The sequence below is a fragment of the Periophthalmus magnuspinnatus genome, chromosome 5, assembly GCF_009829125.3.
Source record: "Periophthalmus magnuspinnatus isolate fPerMag1 chromosome 5, fPerMag1.2.pri, whole genome shotgun sequence".
Lineage (NCBI taxonomy): Eukaryota > Metazoa > Chordata > Actinopteri > Gobiiformes > Gobiidae > Periophthalmus > Periophthalmus magnuspinnatus.
Window position 1 is genome coordinate 18,908,736 of NC_047130.1, and position 19,485 is coordinate 18,928,220.

At 40.3% G+C, this 19,485-nt stretch overlaps 1 protein-coding gene across 2 annotated transcripts in view; it reads right to left on the reverse strand.

Annotated features, from left to right (window-relative positions):
* The window catches only part of mapkapk2a (MAPK activated protein kinase 2a), a 79,897-nt gene that overhangs the window by 23,180 nt on the left and 37,232 nt on the right, over window positions 1-19,485 (reverse strand). The window contains exon 10 of one of the 2 annotated variants that reach the window (XM_055222190.1): window positions 18,695-18,840. In XM_055222190.1, coding sequence (XP_055078165.1) covers window positions 18,695-18,840 — 146 coding nt within the window. Of the gene's footprint in view, window positions 1-16,252; window positions 18,841-19,485 lie in introns of those variants that run through there. The other variant, XM_033966531.2, reaches the window with a different exon arrangement.

A 19,485-nucleotide genomic window follows, 5' to 3' on the forward strand; every position in this document is an offset into this window, starting at 1 on the left:
ACCGGCAAATCGAGAGCTTTACCTTTTCACTCAGCTCCTTCTTTACCACAATGGACCAATACAACGTCCGCATCACTGCAGATGCTGTACCGATCTGCCTGTCAATCTCACAGTCCATCCACCCCTCACTCGTGAACAAGACCCCGAAATAAGTGAACTCCTCCGCTTGATGCAAGGACTCCAAACCACCTTTTTCCAGTCGAGAACCATGGCCTCGGATTTGGAGGAGCTGATTCTCATCCTAGCCACTTCACACTCGGCTGCAAACAGTCCCAGTGCCTGCTGCAGGTCCTGGCTCAATAAAGCCATCAGGACAACAACATCCACAAACAGCAGAGATGAAATCCTGTGGTTCCCGAACCGGGCCCCCTCTGCCCCCTGGCTGCACTTAGAAATTCTGTCCATAAATGCAATGAACAGAACTGGTGAAAGAGGGCAGCCCTGTCGAAGTCCAACATGAACTGGGAACAGGTCTCACTGCCGGCAATGAACACAGCTCCTGTTCCGGTCATACAGGGACTGGACAGCCCTTAGCAAAGGCCCCCAGACCCCATGATTCCAGAGTACCCACCGAAGGACACCATGAGGGACATGGTCAAATGCCTTCTCCAGATCCACAAAACACGTGAACTCGTTGGACAAACTCCCATGAACCCGATGGAAAGTGTAGAGCTGGTCCAGTGTTCCACGACCAGGACGAAAACCACACTGCTCCTGCTGAATCCAAGGTTCAACTGTGGGTCGGATTCTCCTCTCCAGTACCCTGGAATAGACCTTACCGGGAAGGCTGAGGAGTGTGATTCCTCTGTAATTGGAACACACTCTCCTGCAGTGTTCCCTCTAATTTTTCACGAGTCTGAGCAAACACACAAACTCCCTGAGCGGTCCCATGGACCCCTGTGAGCGACATCAGACGTGCGCACTGTGGTCATGCTGCATCGCATCCATCCAAGTTAAATGGTTTATTAAAAGAATCAAATTACCGCATTTACTTTTCTGTTATAAGACTTTTAATTAAGTGCTTTAGCCACTTATACAATGAAAATGACAAAAATCTTGCTCATGATCTGTGTAGTATGTTAATGCTATTGGAAGTATAAATATTTAATTTAACTATGGCAAAACATGAGCTTCCAACCAAACCAAGACAACTGTAAACTCCAATGTTGAAAACACACTTAACATTTTTATGATAAAGCTCTGACTTGTTTTATGAGTATAAGCCATTGTGTGAAGCTTTTGCTGTGCACTGAGTGAGATTGTCCTACTGTGTCTGGGAGACAGTCCGTTAACTCTTTTTCAGTATATGACACGATCATTTGATTTTTACAACTCATAAACTAGTGACAGTATCAATGACCAACACACACTGAGGGGAATCTGTATCTGCACAGCTGCTCTATTACTGTACATTTACATAACATATCAAAACACAATATATCATGTATATGTGTATATAAAATATAGTCAAAACAAGTGGTATGGGTCAAAATAAATATATATTTACAAACCACACACTGCAAACAGTGAACAAACACACACACTTCAAAATGTAAACAAACACACACTGTAAACTAAAAATACACTCTACATGTGACAGTGTGACAGTCATTCTGTGACAGTGGCTCAGTGGTTAGAGGTTGGAGGATCGTGTCCCGCTCGGACCAACTTCTGTCATTGTGTCCTTAGGCAAGACATTTCGCCCAAGTGGTGTGTGCGTGATGATTGGTGGTGGTCGGGCTCAGATTGGCATTAGCTAATGCTAATGATTACACATAATGCACATTTTACCCACAATTAAGTCAATAGCAGAATAAACCACGTTTACCGACCAGGAACAGCATCCAGTCCATCAGCACATAAGGTCCTCTGCTCCTGAGTCCACCATGAGATCTTCACTCGGTTCCACGAACCGCTCCGGGTCCGAGATGCCTCTAGTTTAACTTGTACAAACATCCACAGTGTCCTCGGTCGCGTACTTCCTTTGTTTTGTTCGTTTCGTCATGTTTAAAACGCAAAACTGCTGCAAAACAGTGCGTAAAATTACGCAATTACGCGCGCGTAATTTTACGCTCGGATCTGTGCTCGAGGGCGGGCCGTCGGAACGTTAAGGGGTTAAACACTTAGAATCATTAGCGAGTTTTCAGTCCACATCGGCCACATCGGCTAAAACTCTGGCAGCGGCGCATGAGGAGCCTGTCAATGACGTGGATAAGCTGCGCAAATACGTGTGTGAATCACATAATTGTCTGGAGCAGCTCGTCCCCGGTCACACTCACTGACTCAGACTGAAAAATAGCGCAGAATGAATTGCTGTGTGTTTATTTTATTTTCAACTCCAGTTCGATTTTTTTGTGCGCGGCACAGATTTTCTGTGCGCGGAGACCGTGTCAGCAGTGCGCAATTGCGCACGCGCGCAGCTTAGAGGGAACAGTGCTCTCCGGTCCCTCGTCTTAAACAGAGGGACCACCACCCCGGTCTGCCAGTCCAGAGGTACTGTCCCCAACCACTACGTGATGTTGCAGAAACATGTCAACCAAGACAGCCAGTTGATTAAAAAGTGAAATCAGTGGCTAAATTAAATAGGAACAGAACTGTTAAAGTCCTGTGAGGAGCATCTGAATGTGTCCAACCTTCAAGCCCTAAACACACTGCACAAGTCAGCGTTTACGTGAGTGATCTCGAAAAACAACTTTAACGCCACAGTGGCCATGTGTGTACCATCAGTGCAGGCTGACCACGGCAAACAGGAGCATCTCCAAAGTCAATCTGAAAGCACAAACTAACAGTCTTTCTGAACCTGGGCTCCTTTGAACGATTCGTAACTGCCCCAGGAACACACTGTGCTGATGGCAAATGCACAAGAACAACAAATGCTTTCTCTGTGTTTCAGATGAGATACACTACACACATACATACTCACACACACATAGATGCACACCCACACATACATACACACTTTCTGCTCCAGTCTCAGACCTAGGCCTCGTGGAGTCTCAGTCTCTGGCGTTGCTCTCTCATTTCCAGCCCTCTCCTCCATCTCTCAGCTTTCCCCTTTTTGTTTCCCGGGCCATATAACGTCTGGTGTAATCTCACTTTTTAGACTCTGCTTAGATTTTTGCTGGACGCTGCCTTTAAGACAAATATACTGCTGTGACCATCAGTGAAGACGTAAAGAACGACTCCCTCTGCGTCTGTTCTTCATGCGGCAGAACAGAAGCCGACAGACCCTAAACTGACACAGGAGTTATTTGAGCAAGTATAGATCGCGTAGATTTTGCATTAATTCTACAATATCTGGACTTCTGGTTTGCTTTTCACATTCCCCTGGAGATATTTGTGAAAAATATACTTTCTGATAAAGCTCTGAACCTGTAACGTTTACTGATCGTGACAGTTAAAATGATGTGAAATTGATGAAATAGCAAAAACATGATGTTCTCTCACATGTTCAGATGCTGTGGCCTGTGAGCGGCTAAATCACGTCAATGTAAAAACACAAAAAATTGAATTAACTTTAGTTTGTGCTCTTATTTTCTATGTAAACGGCATTTGTGAACAGTCAAAAAGCATTGCTCTCTCCGTCTCTCTGTCTAATCAATAGACTATAATGCTAATGACAACACTCAAACCTACAATTTTTGAATTATTATGAGACTTTGTTTGAATCATTCAAATAAAACCGAAAAAACAAAACTATGTAAATGTAAAAATACATTTATAGCTGCAGTAATGTACGGCTTGATTAGCTGGAGAAATCATATCGATGTGGAGCTTTGTAAATCCTGTTAAAGGCTCAGTCTCTCTTCTGCCCCTGATAATATGGACTCATACACAACAATGATCCATCAATCTCTGAAACGCCTATAAAGTTTATTCATTTTGACTGGTGCTGTTTTTATGAGACTTCACTGTCAGTGTCGGTTTTGTGACCACAACTGCCCAGGCTCTGTACACACTTCTCCAATACTTTTAATTAGATTAGTGCTGTCATTATAGTAAAGTTACACACTCTGATACCACGATGATAATAAAAACACTCTTTTTTTGGACAATAGAATGTGATTTTCCACATTAAATGGTAGTACTTTGTTTTCTATTCCCATGTGGCCTTATATCTGTGTAATCCCTCAGTGGTCCATGGGTGTATACTACTCTATGTGTCTGAAAGATACAGCTCAAGGTCATTGTAAAGGTGTTCGGGAAAGGCTCAGTCCTGTGGTTGTGACTGTTTTAACATCGACATTGACACAAATCGAGTATCTAGTTTCGGTGTTGTGATCTAGATTGCATCTTTGAGTGAGAACTGCTACACGCTAGCGTTAGCTCGGTTTGGAGATGACTGGGCACTTCTTATAGGTCAGATCTCGTGTCATAAAAGAGGAGATATACAAGTAGTGACGCATAATGTACAAGACATAAAGGGATTTACTATAATCGGTCCAGAACATCTAATCCATTTGTTAATGTATAGTCTCATGTTTTTTCTCTGTTGCATATAACACCAAAGAACTTTCATTTGCCCATAAGAAAAGTGCAGATTTAATTTGTAAAATGGACTATTCAGGGCATTTATCCATGTTATAGTTGTTTCCTTCTCATTTACCCTCTCCAAGTTGTTTTTGGAGTGATTCACGTTTGAGCAATCTTTAATCACTTATTTTCAAGATGTTATTTTGCCGATCTATCTCCTTTTCATCATCTCTGGTACACGCCCGCTGTGACCGGTGACACTCATAGGATTGTTGTGATGACGTTTACAGTGATGTCAGCTTCCGTTGGACACCGCCCTTTTCTGTTTCTTGCGTTCAGTTGTTTTAGATGAATATTGCGATTTAAAATGATAACATAATGATCTATAATGATTTAATTATACTTTCTCACTATAATTTGAATAAAAATAAAGCTACTAAACTGTATTTTTCTACTGATTCAACAATTACCATTGTAATTGTAATACCATTGTTCATTCACAAGTAGAAGTATCATTTGCTAAAGTAGCCCTGACCGTCCTAGCAGAAGAAATATGAGTTTAAGGCAAGGAAAGTTTATTTGTATAGCATAATTTGTACACGAAGTAATTCAAAGAGCTTTACAGAAGAAGAAAGACATTAAAATCACAAGACAACAAATTAAAACTTAAATAATTACCATAAAATTAAGATTAAAAGAGAAAAGTGCAGAATAAAAACCTTTCAGTCGTATGCAAAGATGAAATGTACTGTTTTGAGCCTGGATTTAAACATTGTCAAAGTAGAGGCCTGTCTCACATCTTCAGGAAGATTTTAGCTGCATAAAACTGAAATGCTGAGTCCCCATGTTTGGTCCTGACTCTGGGCACCAGCAGGAGGCCGGCCCCTAAACCAGGACTAAAGCAGAACTGATCCAGGACTACATCAGGACTACAGCAGGAGTTGTAGCCCCATGTAGCCCTAGATAGTAAATTTCTGGGTCTATCTTTGACTTTCTAATTGAGTTTGAGCTTGAAAACAAAAGGACATGACTTGTTGCATGCGAGTACACAGTAAAAATCGTGGTACTACAATTAGAAGGACCAGCTGCTGACAGTCATAGCACAAGTAGTGTGGTTGATCGTGGTTGGAGTATTAGTAGTAGCGGTATTAGTAATAGTAATAGTATCGCCCTACAGTTTCAAGGATGATCAAACCTTTTTATGAAGACATCAGATGAAGAATTGATGACTTGTCTATGTGCGTGTAGATATACATTTGTGAGTACTTCGTGTGATGAGTTGTAAAATGCTTTGTAATGGAGTGACTGTATCCGGCCCATCTCCGTGGAACTGATGAACTAATGATGAATGGTGCATTTATATTATCTTTCAATAATAGGTGTTTTTTATTATTTCTAAACAAAATAAAAATCATAAAAACATGCATTACTGTGAGTGGGATCGCCACTCCACAGATCAGAGCTGCACTTCTGCCTAGCGATGGCATGGACCCTTACAGTGCCAGTGACTCCACTAAAACCATTGTTCATTTCGATTGTGTTTATTGCACTTAAAAACATGTGTCCCTCTTGGACCTGGGTGAGGACCTCCTTCTCCCTCTGTCCCTGAAAATGTTAATCCGTTGGTTATAATCTTCCACACGTTACGGCATAAGACTAAATATTTCGGAGTATGGTTTTAACTCAGTATTTTCATGTAATCGTGCAGGTGACATGCCACCTGACTCACAGACTCATCAGCTCTGTCCGTTGAAAAACTGCTGCTTGATCAAATAGTGATGATGATGATGATGTCCGACATGTCAGAGTGACTCATTCGTTTGGAGAGTTTATATTTTTTCCAGTGACTTCAGTAATGCACCTGCCATTGACTAGTCAGTGACAAACCCACATTTCACAATAAAACGCTCGCACACAGCAAATACATGTAATTGTGAAAGAGTTGGCATATAGACTTCCTCTTTTATGGTTTTGACCCTATATGTACATCCCTTACCGTAAAAATGCTGAGTTAGCACAAGAAGCTATAATCGTGCTAAAGATAGGGTTTCTCAGTTCTTCAGTGTTTCTTTTAATTTGCTTTGCAAGAAAAACCGCTTCCTCCTTTGCCCAGCCCCCAATACTTTAACATGACAAACTCCAGGCTCACGCTGTTACAATAATGCCTCCACTTCACCACCACCTGCACCTGCACAGCTCCACACCAGACATGTTTTATACTTTACTCTGGAATGTTATAGCCAAAGGAACAACATTTCCATAGAGACCAGCAGGTGAAGGCGCTCCTTCAGGCCAAATAAGAGTCAGGTTTGTGCAGATGCGAGCCTGCTCACAGAAAGGAAAATGTTAAAATAATTTTTTAAAGAAATCTTGTTATTTGAAGTTTTCAAAAAGCCTATGGGAAAAATGAATATAAAGTTTACTTCCAGAACCAGAGCTGACTTGGAAGTGGGTTTGACTGTTCACCTCCATTGTGCATGTTTTGGGTTGGGTTCATGTGAGCGGGTCCCTGTATTCCTTTTTGGGAAACATGTGTATAATACCTGTAAAACGAGCCGTGTGCGTCTGCCTCCCCTGAGCCTCTGTGATGTGGCTCTACAGAGGAAACATGCGGCTGCTCACGCTTCAGTCGGAAATCAAAACAAAACTACAGGCCCGAGGACACGTCTGCTGCATCAGGGGGAGGGGCTTATGGTTAATGAAGACCGTACAGTGCATGTGACAGACAAAACTTAAGAGAGATAAGAGACAGGAAGAAATATCACAAAACAGGCAAATAAAACAGAAGCTGGAGGTTTCAGTGGGTGACACAATGAGCCATTTAATCACATTTTACTACTGACTAAATGAATGATGAATAATGTTATGGAGTTGTTGTAGATAAAGGTGCACTATGTCACTTTTCTGGTGGAGGGTCTGCCACACGTGCTCGTCTCCATGGTGATGTTATTGCTTTGCCTGGAATGTTCCACAGTATTGTATTGAACTTACTTACCCTCTCTTTGGTTGCTATAGTACACACGCTTGGATTTCCAAATATGGATCTTTTCAGAGTATTTTTGGAAATGAAAAACTGTAATTAGATAAATGCAGGGTAAAGAGCAATAAGATCTCCATGGAGACAAGCAGGTAGCGGACCTTCCTTCTGAAAAGTTACAATTCTGTAGTTGCCATGGCTGCTCTTGTGGCTGACAGACTGACACACTGAGCAGTTATTAAACTTTCCATTTTTAACTTAATATTTGGGGATTTTGAGCAACCAAGAAGTGCAGCATGTGTAGTTCATTGTGTGATTTGAACATTTTGTTTTTCCTGTATCCATGGTGATCCTGTATCTATGGTGAGCCTGTATCCACGGTGATCCTGTCTGAAGCTAGTCATGCTGCAGACTTTTTACACTGACGTAACACCAAATACCAAATATGGCAGAAGGCACTCAGAGAAAACACTTTGAGGGAATGGCCTGTCTCATCACCGACCAAAACAACAGAGTGAAGGAAGAGTGAGCTTTAGAGAGGCTTTCCTGTGTGTCCAGACTTCACCTGGCGCCCGCTGGAGGCTGCTTTGATACTGCAAGACACAGAGGACACAGAGGAGGGGCACTTTTGCATCGAGGGATATTACTCACCTCAAACTGTGCACTGGATCTGATGACTCTCTCTGTTTGACCGTTCTATTACTATTGCGTTTTATTGCTCAAAGTGCTGCTCCGGGACAAATAAAATTATACTGATTGATTGATAGGCTGGAAAACACCAATGTCGAGGTGGGGAAAAATAGTTAAAAATGTCTGCTGCTCGGGTCCTGACTAGAAACAGGAAGTACTTCACACATGTGTCCTGTGCTCAGGTCTCTGGCTCCTGTGGCTCAGAGAATTGACTTTAAAGCAGCTCTGTGTGAACAAGTCTCTCCATGGACCAGCACCAAAGAACATCTCCCACATGTTAGAGCCACATGAACCATCTCACACTCTGAGGACAGGCCTCCTGATGTAGTCCTGGTTTAGTTCTGGCTTAGTCCTGGGTCAGGTCTTGTTTATTCCTGGGTTAGGAACTCCTGCTGTAGTTCTATAGTCCTGGCTTAGTCTTGGTCTAGTCCTGATTTAGTCTCCCTCAGACTTCAGGGACTGGCCTCCTGCTGGTGCCCAGAGTCAGGACTAAACATGGAGATTCAGTATTTCAGTGTTATGCAGCTAAAACCTGGAACAGTCTTTCTGAAGATGTGAGACAGGCCTCTACTTTGACAATGTTTAAATCCAGGCTCAAAACGGTTCTGTTTATCTGTGTATATGACTGAAAGGGTTTTATTCTGCCTCTTATTTTTTATTGTTCATATGTGATTATTTATGCTTTGATTTGTTGTATTGTGATTTTAATGTCTTTCTTATTCTGTAAAGCTCTTTGAATTACTTTGTTCTCTATAAATAAACTTCCATTTCCATATGATGTAAGCTGTAATCTGCCATCTTGTTCAAGTACTGAAGATGTTTAACAGAAAGCCAAGATTAACCGCTTGTTCCTATTTAGTCAAACGTTTTGGGCCACAATGACTGACTTTTCCTCATGTCTGTAATGGGAAATATTCAAACTGTCAAAACTTAACATTTGAATAGTAAAAGCTTAGATTGTAATCATAATGACTCAGTATTTGTGCAATTTGTTCTTTCACAGTAAAGCCGGATGTCCTGAGTTCTCTTACCCTGAAAATACTACTATGTGCCGTATAATAAATTTAAAAAAATATGACAAAGCACTGCTCCTCGAAAACAAAGTGAAATTGAAAATTCTCTGTAAAAGGAACTGGACATAACTCATTTATAATGTGAAGTTAATGTGATTCATCACCTAAGGTGATTATTATTATTATTTATTGTAATTAATGCTATTATATATTTGTTTATATCTTTTTATTAATTTAATTTCAATAAATTAATACTTTATTTATTTATTACTTTTTATTATTATCTGAAGAAGCGGTGCAATGAAGGGTATGAAAAGTATGTCTCATTTCTGGTTTCTGTCTCCTGCTCATCTATGTGGAAATGTTATTGATTTACCTGAAATGCTCCACAGTATGGCATTAAACCTATCTATCTTGCATTAAAGTATATGCAGAGTTATTGCTAAAAAAAAACTTTAAAAAAACATAAAACAAAAACATGTGCTCATAGTTTAAGCAGATTTGATTCTGTTTCCCTGTTCTTGAGTTTATCTTGTCTAACTGTAGTCTGTAGTACTGTAGTAAATACTGTGTGTTTATGTTTTATTTTATTTTATGTATTTTTTTGTAACACCCACCTGTAGCTGGTCTTCAGATGGAAATTAGCCCAAAGTCCAAATAGTGTGGAACGTTCTAGCCAAAGTAATAACATTTTCGAGGAAATAAAAAAGTCACATAGTGCAATTTTAAACTCTAACCCATCTCCAATTTCCCATCTATAATCATAATATCGAAAGGCAAAACAACAACGTGTATTTTTGTCAACCCACTGTCTAGACGTATCTCTTAGAATGAGCTGTATACTTCCTATAAGTGACTGTAATGTTATTCAAGATGGACTCATTGAGCAGCACGTATCCACTCACCTATTGTAGTTTCAGCCAAGTCTTACAAGCTTCAGATGGAGCAGTGCCTACAGCTAGCATCACACTCCAGGGGAAAGTTGATGACATCAGCTGCAAAGTATCAATACAGCAGTTTTAAAGTGGGACTAAACATATAAAAACTACACTCACAACCACATGCCACATTTCAAATACAGCTGCTAAACTGGGAAGTGTCTGGAGGACTAAAGAAGAGAGTGATAGGGGAGGAGGGGCGGGGCCTGGAGGTACAAGGAACAGTGTGATTGGTCTAACAGATATCCACATTTCGAACTACAGCCAGGTGTTTGTAATCAGAAACAGTCATGCATGATCTCACATAGTACTTGAAGAGAGTGAGGGGGGAGGAGGGGCAGGTCCTGGAGGTATAAGGAACAGTCTAATTCAGGGGTCCCCAACCCTTTTTTGCACCATGGACCAGAACAATGTAGGTTTTATTTTCACGGACCGGCCGTCTACGCATGACAGATAAATGTGGCAAAAATAAGTTAAGTGCATAAAAAATACAACTCACCAAACCGCCGCATCAGTGTGAGCCCTGCACTTGTTTCTTCTTTCCTTCTTGCTCACGTTTGTTTATTTAAAAAAAAAAACTCTAAATCTTATCTTTCAATCCCAGGTGCTTAGTCTCCATGTGCCAAAGCAGTTTTGAAGGTTTCATTGCCTCGTTTGCTTTTCACTTTTTCATTGCCTCATTTGCTTTTATTACACAGAGCGGACTCACCTGCAGCGACAAACCCAGATTTTAAGTAGGACTCCTGGTATTTCTGTTAAATTTATCTTTCTTTTTCTTGGAGGTCATAGTCTCCTCTTCTGGCTCCTCAGTTGGCCTTTTCCCTTTTGTTAAAAATCTCTCCAAACACTTTTGTTTTTGGCTCATTTTCACTCGTTTGCGGCTCTACTTTTGGGCAACGTGTCTGATGTGTTACACGTGATGCGTCATCGCGGAGACAAGAGGAGATCATGAACTTGCCACTACATCAAATAGATTTCTGTGGCGATTTCCTATCAGGATTTTCATTATATATCTACGGACAAGCTTATTAGCGTGTCATGAGGGACGGGCGAAAGTTACGTCGGAGAAGATGCGGTCGCTGATAAATTATGTACTGTTTTTGTGTGGCAGGGTAGCACATGCTTAACGGCCCTGGTGGATGGGGACCACGGGTCTAATTGGTCTCACAGGTATTCCCACTTCAAACTCCGCCCTTACAGCCTGGTGTTTTTAATCAGAAACTCCTGGCTGTAATCGGGGCAGTCATGCATGATGTCGCATAGTACTTAGTAAAGAGTGAGGAGAAGGAGGGGCGGTGTCTAGAGGTATAAGGAACAGTGTGATTGGTGTAACAGGTATCCACAGTTCAAACTCCGCCCTTACAGCCTGGTGTTTTTAATCAGAAACTCCTGGCTGTAATTGGCCATGCCTGATGTCACATAGTACTTGAAATTTAACAGTTTTTTTAATATAACGTTGCAAATGTATCTAATTTGCACAAAATAGCCAAAAAAAGACTCAGGACAATAGATAATGCTATTCCAACACCATGCATACAGCTTAGAAGCAAAGGGCTCGGGGATTTGATGGTTTGAAATTTCATATATTTTTGAGTTTGTGTTTTTGATGCAGACGTGTACAGTACAGATATCATGTATTCTTCCTTTGACATTGAATCATGCTTTTAACAGGAAGAGCCTACTTAAAACTGTTTACCTTTGTATATCCCATCTCCAGTCACTTACTTACTCATAGTTTAAGTCATCGTTATTTAGCTTTTCTTTTTGTTTCATCAGAAAAACGATCAGAGTCATGAAAACGACGAGGAAATGAAAAGGAAAATTCTGTGTATCTGTGGCATCTGACTTTAAATGTGGCTAAATCCTCAGTCACACTGGCAATTTTGAAAAGAGGAAATGGAAAGCAAAAATATAAACAGGTCGTGAAATTCAAATTACACAATATTATTATGTGCTTGCAGTGAGATTTGAACTGGTTACTGTGTCATCTGAGGGCAAACACTTTTGCCGGTTCAATTTTTGCCCAGGCACATGTGGAAATTGACAAAACATTTCTCTACATTGAATTTCTCCATCTCCAGTCTCAAATATAGTGGCAGCCAGAAGGGCATCTGACTTAAAATCCATCTAAAAAGTATTTCTAGTTAGCAACCTCAAAAAAAACCCAAAAAACTTTTTTTTTTTATCGAGGGCCACATATCATAGGTTGTGAACCTATCAACCAAGTTGATAGGTTCACAACCTATATTAGAGTTCAAAAGAGAAGAGAAGACAAGAGAGATTATTTTGTCTCAATATTGAGGAGAAAGAGCGGAGAGGCAAAAAACCCCAGTTACAAACCACCACCCTCTCTCTTGTCTTCTCTTCTCTTTTGAACTCTAATATAGGTTGTGAACCTATCAATATTTAAAGTGGAGGGCCACAGACAGTGATCAATGCAATGTGATGTTTGAGGGTTTAGTGGTAGAAATAGTTTAATTTGCTGTTAAAAGTACTGTTTATGATCATTTGGGCCGATTCAGCGGGAGGCTAAGGGCCAATAAAAACTTATCTGAGGGCCGCATTTGGCCCCTGGGCCGTAGTTTGGACAGCCCTGGTTTAAACTTTCAGAAGGTCACAAAATTTCAATATTTGGTTTAGGCCTATACAGCCTATAAGTTTAATATAGAAAAAAATAATAATAATAATAATATAATAAAAATATACAAAAAATAAAAATAAATAAAATAGAAATAAGAAAATGAGTAAGGAAAAAAAACAAAAAATGCTACATGTAATGCCTATTTTTAAAACTGCACTACATTTTAAACCTCAACTAGACACATATTAGCACATTTCTGGATTGCCAAAAGATGTAATTTCAGTCTCAGGATAAACCAAAAAAGAATCAAGTGACTTTTTATCAGTATCGTCCACCTTTACTGTGAGTGTTTAGGCGAGGAACAGCACCTAGGTCGACTTTTGTCCAATATAATGAAAAGGTGGGCCTCCGTTTGAACCAGTGGGACATAGGACTAAAGAGTTTGTGGACAGCTGACTCAGTGTTTATTACCACACACACGTTTATTCCATGTTTCTTTGAGCTGTAGATTCCTGTGTTCTGTCACTTCCGTCACACATCAAACGGTCACAACCTCTACCACAAGACGGAAACGTGATGAGGAAGATGAGATGGGAGTTTTAGGGGCATTTGGAGAGGTTTTTTTTAGGTCCCGAGTAAAGTCGCGTGAGACGTGACTTAAGTTAGGGAATGTAGTAATTTGTCCCAGCTCGGCCACACGTGCCTTTGGGTGATGACTTGTACGTGATGTCTAGGGAGTGAAAAAATTCCAAGATTCAGATTTCAAAACTCATTATTTTTTTTATTTTTTTTGGAGAATTACCGCAATGTCATGACTATTATATTCGATGGAGTTCTAATATATACTTTTAAGACAGTGATTTCAGTGTTTTTCTTAAATCATTATTATATTTTTTTATTTGACAGCAAACAAATCCTTTTTTTTTTTTTTTTTTTCTTACTTTGAATGCTTTTCTGCAGCAGACAAATATGGGTGGAGTGTCTTGCCCAAGAATACAAGGTTAATCTAATAAACTAGGAGCTGGAGGACTCCCAGTTAAATTTTTGTACAAGCAAATGCTGTTGTGTCATTTGGCAAGGCACTTCATTCACATTACCCTCCGCAGACTCGATTATGGTGGTTAGTTGCAGCTGGAAGGACATCTGACTTTATATCCGGTTAAATCCTCACTGAAGCTAGCAATCTCGAAAAGAAAAAAAAACAAAAAACACACACAAAAATAAAAAAAAAAGTATGTCCTGATATTTGAACTGGTCACCCTATGGTTTGCGGGCAACATGATAGCCTTATTTTTTCACTTATTTGATTTTACAAACAATAATAGTCTATGAACTGAAGAGTTGCCAGGTACATTTCTAAAATCTGGCTAAATTCTCACTCCTTGAACCTTGAAAAGAAAAAATCAAAAATATATTTAAACAGGTCATGAAATTCAAATGACACAATATTATGAGCTTTCAGTGAGATTTGAACCAGCCACTGTGTCACCAGAGGGCAAACACACCAGATGTGCAGCTTGACAGCCTTACTAATATTTGTTTGACTTTTGTTCCTTTACTCAATGTTCCGTACACTTCAGCATCCACCATGAGAGTACAAGGTGAATCATTAATCTATGAACTGGAGGGTTGCCGGTTCAATTTTTTCCCAGGCACATGTGGAAAGTGGCAAAACATTTCCCCACATTGAATTTCTCCATCTCCAGTCTGAAATATAGTGGCAGCCAGAAGGGCATCTGATTTAAATCCACCAACGTCAATAAGAAAAAAAAAAAAGAAAAGCAAAAATATATTCATGGGTTTCAGAATCATGACAGATCAGCGATTTTAGAGATGAACATTTCAAAACTAAATGTATCTTTTGAACAGCAAAAGAAAATTTCCATTCTGTTAACTGGATAAAAGTTTTAGAGTGAAGACATTTCGCCGCTCATCCAACCCACTTCTTCAAGCCGTTTCTTGAGACTTATCCCTGCAATTGTCTCCCGTAGGTTAGAAGACTGTAACGTCCTGTTCACTGGACTCTCCAAACGAGCCTTAAGACAGAACAGTACATCCAGAACACTGCCTGACTAGAACCAGGAAGTACTTCACACATGTGTCCTGTGGCTCAGGTCTCTGGCTCCTGTGGCTCAGAGAATAGACTTTAAAGCAGCTCTGTGTGAACAAGTCTCTCCATGGACCAGCACCAAAGAACATCTCCCACATGTTAGAGCCACATGAACCATCTCACACTCTGAGGACTAAACCAGGACAACAGCATATGTCTAAAAGGTTTTTATTCTTCACTCTTCTCTTTTAATATAAATTTTATGACGACTATTCATGTTTTGATTTGTTGTACTGTAATTTTAATGTCTTTCTTATTCTGTTAAAGCACTTTGAATTACTTTGTGTACAAATTGTGCCTTACAAATAAACTTGCTTTCTTCAGTTCTGGTTAGATTCCTGCTGGACATTGCCTCGTATCTGTCTGAAAAGAGGTGCCAACTACACTGAAACTAACACATCTGTATTTTCTTTTTGTTTCTGTTTGGTGGTTGGGTCTATTGAGCTACCTTAGATGTGAACTGTGGGAAGTCATTTTGTTCACACTTAGATAGGTTTCATACTGTCACCGAAGCATTCTCTCTCAGAGCCGTGTGAACCCAACAGTGTCACTCTGGACCGCAGTAAACGGCTGGTCCCAGAGCGGCAGTAAAAACAAATCAGACTTTTTTTTATTTATTTAAGGGGAAATTCAGATTGTAGGTCTCTTCAGATCTTCACTTGTCATAAACCTCCTTATTGTACAGTCTAAGGATTGGGCAAAAAAGCACTCAGGTCACGTATATTTCTATGAATGGGCGGTGCAGAGCTGCTGTTTCGTCTGACGAGGTCACTTGGATCAACTTAATATCAGCCACAGTCTCCTCATGGGTCTTGTGTGCGTGTTATTCAAAAAGCTTCACAGAGTATTTAGTCACAGGTGAAGGAAAATACCGCTGCGTACAGGTGAACTGAGCGTGTGCTTAGTCACGAGGCTCTGTCTGCTTGAAGCGCGTTGTCATAGAGATAAGTTCTTTGATCAGTAGATGGACTCTCACGTGGCTCATCGTGTTTGAGGTGAATGATGCTCAGTGTGTGCGAACAAGACCTACTCAAAAGTAAAGTAAACAGAACTAAATCTAGTGCCACTGGGGTCCGCTCCACAGAGCCACTAACGGGTGAAAATTTATACTTAACTTATATCTAACCTTCAGACAGATACAAGGCAGTGTCCAGCAGTATCTGACCAGAACTGAAGAAGCGTCTTGGATGAGCAGCGAAACGTCTTCACTCTAAACTTTACTGCATTTACAGACGTTAATTTCTTTTACTATGGATCATACCAGGACCTAAAGATGAAACCCATGAATTTTAAATCGTCATGAAATCATAATAAAACAAGAGGAAAAATGTGTGTTTTGTCGTTTTGTTTTTTTTTAATCCAAAGCAGCAGACATAAAAGTTGGATGCGTGGAGCTTTAACAAAGACTCAAAATGACAGAGAGAGATCTGTGCAGCCACTACAGAGAGTGTCCGAAAAAAGACAAGGAAATTAAACTGAAAAGTACAAACATTTAATGAACATTTTACAGTGTACAAGTGAGTTTACATGGTGAACTACATTACCCATGATCCCTTGTGTGTGTGTGTGTGTGTGTGTGTGTGCTTGTGTGTGAGTGAGAGAGGGGAGGAGTCATGTTTTTGTGCCTGTGGAGAAATAAAATGATTCAAACTGATGGATTAAATTGAATAGACAGCTGCTGGTGTGGTTTTGTACGTACTTTCTACTCCCTATGCTACTACAACAAGTATTGGGGTGCTGTCTAGAATAATACAGACCTATTATATGAAGGGGAGGGGGTTCTGCCTGGCCTTATTACAGGGCAATGGGACAACGGTAACAAAAATAATATATGCAAAAAATGACAAACAAAAAATAGAGCTTAAAAAGTCTGCCAGTTTGTCCCCAGGGGGCGCTACAGCTAACCCACGTGCATATAATACCTTTATATGGCGATCACTAGCCTAGCATTTACTTTTTTTCACTATGATGTCTTAAGAGATTTGGTAACTATTTATGGTTTTATTTCGCTCTCTACCGAACTTGCTACCAATTTGAGCTGTACACTTTTACTTTTACAATTAAATGCATCAGAAATCTCTACCCACATAGACTGGTTAAAGCTGCACTGTGTAACTTTTCCCGCCTGACTGTCTCCATGAAGACGCTACTGCTTAGAACATTCCACCATATGTAAAAACCAAAAGTAAATCTGTCAACTGGACAAAAAGTTGACTGTTTTTACTATGAATCAGAGCTGGACGACTGAGGGATTACACAGACAAGTTCCACAATATGGCATTAAACTTCTCTACCTCTATGGAGAACAAACCTGTGATGCAATTAGACCAAGTTACAGGTCAGATCTGCGGAGAGACGACGCAACTCACAGCAAGAAGGCGTGTTTTTCCAAGGTATTTTTGAGCAGTAAAAACACATGTAATTAAATAAATACTGTAAGTTTAAAGCAGTACTGTGGAACATTCCAGGGAAACGCGAGGGCATCTCCGTGGTGACGAGCAGGTGGCGGTGGCTGTTACGATTCCCATACCTGGAGAAGTTACCCAGCGCAGCTTTAACAACTGTAGGGCATATAAGCAGTTACATTTAACCTCGTCAATATTGCAAATTGTAAATTCAAGTAATTACAAAATCGTTTATGTTTTGCCGTTTAATTCGCTGTGAAAACGAACAGCCAGGCTAGTTCAGTACAGTACCCCGACATCGCAAAAAGGTCCTCGTCGTGCATAGACATTCTTCAGTGAATTTTTAAAAAACTAAACGCTTAAAATAAGGCTTCGAAGTACATCATGGGGCTACTCTTTTAATTAAAGCTACATTGAAAACATATTTTGATTCAAACTGTACCTAAAACATCGGTGAAAATGAGTGAGGTGTCCAGAAATGCCACTTTCCGTAGTATGTGCATAGGCCTATTTCATAACATTCACAACCTACATTTATATATAGACAATCCCTGCTTCACGAGGACAGAAAAAGCTCATTTGAAAACAATGGATCTTTTTTACATTCAATCTGTTCCATAGACTTCTGTTATGACAAAATAAATTTCCCTTATCTCGCTCGTTCATTTTGGGGATCTAGCCGTTTTTCCATTCATAAACATTCACAGGGGACATAAAAATTTACGAAAACATTTAAAACACACACGTTATAATAACTACACTTAAAACGCCTTGATTAAACATGAAAAAGACTTACTTCATAATGAACAAACAGTGTATTAACAATGATTCAGGCTTAGTAACTACTTAAAGGCCCAACCTACACGATTTTTTACCAGGTATTTGAGCAGAACGTGGGTTAATCCAGCACAGATATATTGCATAAGCAGCTCTTGAGGTCAAAATAAGTCCGCTGTGTGCTGTCTGCATCTAATTACAAGGCGTTTTAATGTCTGACAAACAGAAGTGGGCGTTAGCATGCTAGTTGTCATCAGCAAAACTCCACTCTGGTCTCTGAAAGTTGTGAAAAGCGCTTATAAACGTATCATTAGCTGCTCAGAGTTCATAAAATAAGTGAGGAATAACTGCTACAGCGCCTTTAGTAACCCAACCTAAACTCCTAACCCCTTTAAGTCGTTCCTAACCCTGGATCATCTGAATAAACCATTTGTTCATTACGACTACGTCTTTGTTCAAGCTTATTAACGCTAATTAAGGTGTAGTTATTATAAAGCAGTACTAAAAAATTAAAACAAGGCTAGGCTTTGAAAGTTTAAATCCCATTTAAAACCTTTACAACCTGATAACAAAACGAAAAATAACAAGTAAATTTCATAATCTCTTAAAATCAGAAACTTCTGGGATCAATAAAATGATACAAACAAAACAAAAATAAACATAGTAAATTGGGTGCAGTGCGACAGTTATTGCTTCCATGTTGTGTGTAAATGTGTTTGGGGTGTTTCATTGGCCCTCCCCCTGCACCTCTGCTATGGGGTTGCCTGCTTTCTTTCGGCGCTTGTTTAAAAGTGGGTTTGTCGAGTCTTCGATCGTCTTAATCTTGATCTGTTCGTAGTCGACGCGCATCGTGGCCAAGGCACTCGTCATCTCCTCCTGAAAAACAGAAAAACACCAAGAATTTACACAAGTGGAACACGAAACCCCACATGTACATGGTGTTAACAGCATTATCTACTGTTTCTAGTCCCTAAATCTAAGTAAGTGCTGCCTCCAGTGACCTCTGCAATTTAAAGCACTATGTGACATCACACAGGACTCCCCATGATTACAGCCAGGTGTTTATAATTACAAACAAGTGGCTGCAGGGGCGGAGTTTGAAGTGTGGATACCTGGTTCTCAAAATCGGGGTGACGGCCCAAAGGTGGGTTGTGGGGACGGCTGCCTGCTGCTAAAAACAGTCCAGTCCCTCCACAAACAGATAAAACACCAACATTTATATACAACCGATTGGTCTGTGCAGTGTGGGACCTGCATAACAGCATCACCCCGCCTGAGACTCCGCCCTAGACCCCGCCCTAGACCCCGCCCCATGCCCATTAAAAAAGGCTGCACTTTGAAATGCAACTTCATTATCAACTACGGTTTTGATTCAGCCTGAAGTTTCTGAAAGTAGGTAAATTCTCCCTCTCCTGTCTCTCTCTCTCTTTGTCTGTCTCTCTATATCATTCTCTTTCCTCCTCTCTCTCCCTCTTTCCTTCTCTCTCTCCATTTCTCCCTTCTCTCTTTCTCCGTCTGTCT